The following is a 7,144-nucleotide window of genomic DNA, read 5'->3' as shown; positions in this document are numbered from 1 at the left end:
AATGAAGTTGCACATGTTGAACAACTAAAACTGAACAATTTTTTTGCTCCACTTTTGAGCTAAGGGTTTGGGTATTGATGCATGCATCCTGGTACCCTTTGTATAATCCAACATGATAGTGTTAAAAGATAAATATCATTAACAAAAACACATTATCAGTAACTCGTATGGAGATTCAAAATAAGTGAATATATTCACCTGGCTATATTGTGATGAACGAGAGGAATAAACACCGTTGACAAAAAAATGCTTAAACACAACTTACACACAAATATAATACTCTTTTCAATTAGAGTTCATATAATCCTTTTGAGAAGGATAGTTATTTTTTGAAAGAGTTCTGCTGGGTAGATAATGGAGTGTGAATAACGTGAACAATGGGCTACATTCCAGGCTCACTAAAACAAAAAAATATTCTATTCCATTTATCCACCACAATCCTAGTCTCTCACCTTCCACCTTTCTCTGTGTTTATCATAGCTGCTTCACTCCCCCTTCCTTGTCACCAACGCACCTCAGTGCCGCCGCCGCCATCATCTGAAGAAGCAACGCACTGCACCACCGCTGCACCTTTTTCTCCCATGCGTCGCGCCGCCCCTGTACTCCCTGCAACTGATACTGCTGCTGCACCTTCTTTTTCCTTTCATCGACATTTGTTTAAGCAGACTAATGAGCTAACCACTAGACCAACCCGACTTAGTTATTGGTATATAAGTTAGGCCAATACTACCGTGCTGAACTAGTATTGTTTCGGCAGATGTTGAAATGAGGTGGATGCAAGGGAATTTGGATGCATGTTATCAATTGTATTGCACGCATAGACAAAATCTGAAGTGTAGCAGTTTAGCAAAAAAAGTTATTATGGTGACATAAGATAATTAGTTCGACGTATGTTATTGCTAATGATGATTAAGCATTTGGGTTGGGTTTTTTGGTTGAAGAAGGGCACTATTGTAGTTTAGAACGGTGGGTTTGGCATCATAATTTGTCTATCGTCACTCCACTGTCAGTCTTTCACGTTCCAACAACAATGTAATACCAGAGATGTATCTCCTCCTTATTTAGTACCCTAACCTTTCAATGTTGACAACATTTTTACAACTCTTACATTTATTATTGTTGTTGTTGTTGTTGTTGTTGTATGGTTTATAGTTTCTTGTTTAAATTTAAAAAGTTAAGGATTTAAAGTTTAGAATTAGAGATTAGGATTTATGAGCAAGTTGAAAGGCTTAAGGTTGGATTTTAGGGGTTTTAGTGTTTAATAGTTATTTATTTAGTATTTTTTATTTAGTATTACGTGTTTAAGATTTGTAGTTTAGGGTTTATAGTTTAGGTTATGATTGAGGCATTTTAGATTTGTGGTTAGGGTTTTGGATATGTTCTTGAGGGTTTAGGGTTAAGAAGTTATGTGTTAGAGTTTAGGATTTAAGATATAGAGTTTATAATTTAGGGTTTAGAGTTTAGGAATGTGTATTTCGTTTTTTAAAAAAATTAGTTTATAAATTTTAAATTAGTAAATATTAATTTAAAATTAATAAAAATTTAGTATAAATTAAATTATTTAAAATTTTTCCTTTTTTTACTATTTTAAATTAATAAATATTTTTTTAAGGAAATAGACGAGAAAGCTTAAGAAGAGTTTATTGAACATTTGGACGTGCATAACGTTCAGCCAGATTTATTATTATTATTATTATTATTATTATTATTATTATTATTGGTTTTCCACGGTATCCTCCATCCCGACAAGTTAAAGATTAATCTATCGCGGATCTGAGCTTCATTTAAGGGCAAACGAATTAGCTGACCGCTCGACCAACTCAAGTTGGTTTATTATTATTATTATTATTATTGAACTATTGATGGCCCAAAATTCTATTTACTGAATAATACAAATATTTGCAATCAGTCCCATTATTGCATCAAAAAGCATCAACGGATAGCAAAAAGTCCAACAAGATAATTATCATCGTTAACAGGAAATTAATCTAATGTTGTTAAGCTATTTTTTAGCGACAAATTCTGCAGGGTCTATTTTACCGAAAAATCTGTCTATACATATCCAATCAACATTAACACGCCTAGAATTCAATCTTTTCCACGCCTCTTCAGCACCTACTAAAAAAAAAAAGCTCTTTTGCACTATAACACTACCCTTTTCCAATTGGTGTAATTGAAAAGTTGAAAATCTTTTTAGCACAATTAAAATGTCGAAAACCATTTTAGTACACATTCTCAATCTCATTTGGCTCTAAATTTGGTATGTGTTGGAACAAATTAAAACCTTATACTAATTACTAAACATTGTCTTTTTTAAAATTATTTCATTTCTTTTTGTCATGTATTATTTTTTTTTTTGTCAGGATTATTTATTTCATTTTATTAAGCATAACTAGAATCTTGATCAATAAATTTCGTGGGCCAGGCTAGTTGGGCCTTCTCTGGGGCTCGATGACAATATCAAAGGGGAAGGACTTGCGGAAGAAGGAGTCTTATTTCAGAATATATATATATTCAAAAAAACAAGCAACTTGAGTTGGTCGAGTGTTCAGCTCACTCGTCTACTTAAGCAAGTGTCGAGAGTTTGAATCCCGCCTTGTGACAGATTAGTCCTTGATCTGTCGGGTTGGGAGATACCGTGGGAAAAAAATATATTCAAAAAACATTGAAAAATAATTAAAATTATTTTATTTGATATCTTTTATTTATAATCAAAATAATTAAATCTAATAAATATATAATAATAAATATTATAATATAAAATTATAAATATTAATAAATCAAAAATCTAAATAATTTTTTAATATTATCAAAAGAAAAAAACAGCTAACAAACAACCAGAATAAACAAATAAATAATAATAACAATAATATTAAAAAAATAAAAAAATAAAATTATTTTATTTAATATTTATTAATTATTATAATAATTAATAAATATTAAATAAAACAAATTCTAATTATTTTTAGTTAATATTTTTTTACTATCAAATATTTTCGTAATAATTCTGCACCTGCCAAGAATATATTGAGGATCTAATCCAATTAACTTTATGACCAAGACCCTGTAATTAATCATTCACTCAAAATCTCTCGTATATGGTCATTTATTCACATCAATTGCTCATACATGTGCCCTAATTTTATTACTAGAACACAATTCTTAAAAGAGAGAATTGAATTTCATGGTATGATCAATAATTAATTCACCACCCTACAATTCTTTCTAATCTCCCCACTAGTCCCAGTGAGAGGACTAATATTTCCCATCTTAACCATGGCAGCAGCAAAATCACTGAAAAAAGAAACACTATTGGCACTATAAGACCGAACCAAACCATCTTGAGTCCCACCATTGAAAAGCACTTGATCCGAATGAAGAAGGCCGCGTTTGGCAACAAGATCTCTATAGTAATTGTTGTCGAACCGAGCTGGAGTTAGGGTTTCGAGAGGGGAGAGGTTTGCATTCCCTCCGGCGGAAGGGCAGTTGGCTTTCCGTGATGTGGCGAAGTTAGCGTCGATGTTGGTTTCGTTGTAGACGCGGTTTCTGAAGAACTGGCATTGAGCTTGGCCAATGGTGTGGGCGCCGGAGAGGGCGGTGAGATCGCGAGCGTTTAAGCCTTTGGCGGCGAACCTGGAAGTGAGAGTGGAAAGGTCGGAGAATGGTGAAGGGATTTGGTTGTTGGCTGCACTTTGGCTTGCTGTTCTTGCATCCCTTCTTCCTAGCCCAACTGTCCATGAAGGTCCTCCTAGCTATAATAGGCACATTAAAAAAACATAAAAAGAAATTATTTTATATATTTTATTAAAAATTTAATTTTGATGCATTTACCATGTAAAGTAGTTTTATACGTAATTTCACATTAATAAAAATAATTATCTTTTTCACATTAACCGCGTGATCATTTGAAAGAATGGATATAATTAGGTAATAACTATGTAAAATATTTTATATTATTAGTATATCAAAATTAAATATATTTATTAAAAGTGAAAACTCACATAAAATTATTCTTACGTGAAATTAATAGTTAAAAAAATAATATTACATAACCAATAAATATTTTCATTTTTTATCAGTACTTAACTAGCAATAATTTACATTCATATTTATAAAAATTTTGTATATAAAAATTTTACACAAAAAAACATATATTTTATACCTATGTTTACTAAAATTTATATATATAAATTAGTACAGTTTGAATCTATAATTTTTTAAAATTTATATACATAAATTAATAAAATTTACTTTTAAAAGACAATTTAATATTTACGTCAATCAAATAATAACTAAAATTACTAAAAATTACTTATTTTTAATTTTTTTTAATTTAAAATTATTAAATAATAATTTAATTAAATATATTAAATTATCTAACCATTTTTAATTATTAATTTTAGATTAACACACTGCACATCTGTATCTCTATCTGAAATTTTTATGTATAAGATTTTTCTTTTTTCTCTAAGGATATCAGCATGGGTCATTTATTTGAAGAAAATATCTGACTAAGATTTGAATCCCTAAGTTTTGATTAAGAAATCAAGCGATAAATTATCAGGTCACAACCTGCTTAATTGTGATGTGATATTTCATGCATGCAAGGTGTGTGTATATTTGGAAGACCCCACAAAATTACAAGAGTTGACATGATGATCAAGTTACATGCATGTGTGTGAGAAAAAGTGAGAACAGGAAGTGGGGAACAATGTTTGAAAACAAGCCCATGCTAAAAGAAAATGTTGGGGAAAGAAACAAACATATACTACTACAATGATTTCAGAGAATCTCATTGTGAGATTTACATGCATTATCTCTACTACAGGAAAAAGCAGTAAAAAAACCCAAATAAATCCCTTAGGAAATTAAATTAATGGATTCATTTCTTTTGTTTTTAGTCTCATTGTAACTTTACTGTCTATAATTAGTTCATAAATTAAAGTAGCCACATTGACATATATACATTATTGTGCACATGGATACTCTATATATTAATAAAAGTAATAATTAAAAGCTACATGTTATATATTAAATTAAAGAGTTTGTATTAAATAATTTGCATAAAAATAATTATAGATGCAAATCCATTGAAACATTTAATTAAAGAAAAAGAATGACCAAAATGCTTTTAGACACTGAAAAGTGAAAATTACGTAGAATAATATAACTTTGACCCCAACTTTTAACTTTAAAGTCTCTTTGTATATAGTCCATACACTATTAAATTTAAAAAATATATTTTATTAATATTAACAAATATTTTTGCTATATACTTTCTTTGTATATGATTAGGATAAGAGTTTAGAGTACTGATGAAATAATGACTAAAAAATAATAAATTTTATTAGTTATATATATAATATTATTTTATTTTATAATAAAAAATAAAAAATTAACTAATATTAATTCAATTAAAATAATTCAAGATAAATATAAAATATGATGATTATCTAATATTTTTGGGTGAGAAAATCAATTATTATTGGTAAAGAAAGAAGGAAAGCAAGAAATGAAAGAGAAGAATGGGTGTGTTGTTGTTAGTTGTTACCTGAACTACTCCATCTCTAGCAGCAAGTGCAAGAATGTCAGCACAAGATACAGTAGCATTGCAAGCAGCTTCAACATTGCTTTTAATGGAGTCTATCACATCAAAACCACGAGCTGAATTTTGATTTGGTCCTGCACTTTTCTCCCCTGTGAATGTGGATGTGTCATCCAATAAGATTGATCCATCACACCCCTACCATACGTCCATACCATATATATATATATGCAAATCAATTAATTATTTTAATAATAATAATAACCAGCAGAGAAATCATAACTAATTAAAAATGCTAAGTTATGATATCCTTACATTAACGAAGCAATCATGGAAGAACAAGCGAAGTATGGAAGCCCCCATTCGAGGTTCCTTGGTAACAGCTTGCTTCATTGCACTCAGCACAATGGCCTGAAGATTTGGACAAGTTTTGGCATAGAAATTTGGTGAGAGTTGTGCATTGCTCATCATAATAGAACAAGCAAGAACAGAAAGAATAATGGACAGTGTAACAAACAAGTGATGAGGAAATGGTGCCGCCATTACTTAGTTAATTATTACTATCAATCCCTTAAGCTTAAGTTATTTGTGGAATGAACAAGTGTGTTTGGAAGAACCATGCAATTATATAGAACATTTGTGTGACGGTGCATGAAATATATAAAGAAAAATTAAAGTTATATGATATGGACTAAAGAGTGAGTAGTGGAGATAAATAATAAGCATGCATGATTTTGTATCTTTGTTCATATTTTCAAACTTGTCTGCTCCAAACGCGCTTTACTACTTTTATTATTTTCTATCCGGGGAAGGAACCAACGTGAGGAAGGAATTTTTCATAACAAGGTGGATTGGTCAAACTGATGCATATTTTGGTTTCTTTTCCATAGATTTTAACTTCGAATCTTTAAGATAAAAACAAAAATGTTGAAAATGTTGTTATGTAATCATTTTATTCAAAAATTTAAACCGATAAAATCAGATACAGCTTAGATATTATATATATTATAATTTTTTTTTTAAATTCAGTTAATAAGATGTACGTTAATAGTTATATTTTTAATAATATTTTGATTTCTACAAATGTATAATGTAACATGTTTGAATCATAATTTAAAATTTTGAATTATATATTTTACTTTTTTTAATAAAATTTCATTCGAGTTAAATTAAATTAGTCGAGTTCTTATAACAGGATTCAAATACTTAGAATTAATTGAACAAGTGGAAGATGAAATTGAAGATTGCTTACTTACCATTGGAGCAGTTGACTTGCTCCCCATAAAAAACAAAGGATTAGTTGCATGTAGAGCCTAATAAGTCTCTAAGATCATCAAATAAAAACACATAAATTTTAGCGAAAAAAGATTAATTGGAAGTAATAAATGAACTTGCTAGATGCTGTGTACAATGGGCTAAATCTTTGATCCATAAATAGAATGAACATCACTCATACTATCCAGAATAACCATTTGGATCACCTATACTATCCAAAATAACCATCCGGATACCAGGATAAATAAACATCTCATGTCATAAAACTCTAATGTCATATCATGAAACCATTCATCCCAAAAGCGTAATTTGATAAGACAATGT

At 29.6% G+C, this 7,144-nt stretch overlaps 1 protein-coding gene across 1 annotated transcript; it reads right to left on the bottom strand.

Moving 5' to 3' along the window:
• Positions 1 to 3,077: 3,077 nt before the first annotated feature.
• LOC130943377 (peroxidase P7-like) lies at positions 3,078 to 6,210 on the bottom strand. The gene is made up of 3 exons (XM_057871222.1): positions 5,861 to 6,210; positions 5,552 to 5,743; positions 3,078 to 3,752 (listed from the first exon to the last, which is right to left on the bottom strand). The coding sequence occupies exons 1-3, from the start codon at positions 6,086 to 6,088 to the stop codon at positions 3,201 to 3,203; spliced, it is 972 nt and encodes a 323-aa protein (XP_057727205.1). The 5' UTR covers positions 6,089 to 6,210; the 3' UTR covers positions 3,078 to 3,200.
• Positions 6,211 to 7,144: the final 934 nt, after the last annotated feature.

The sequence above is a fragment of the Arachis stenosperma genome, chromosome 8 (assembly GCF_014773155.1).
Source record: "Arachis stenosperma cultivar V10309 chromosome 8, arast.V10309.gnm1.PFL2, whole genome shotgun sequence".
Taxonomy (NCBI): domain Eukaryota; kingdom Viridiplantae; phylum Streptophyta; class Magnoliopsida; order Fabales; family Fabaceae; genus Arachis; species Arachis stenosperma.
This window is presented reverse-complemented; position numbering and strand designations above follow the sequence as displayed.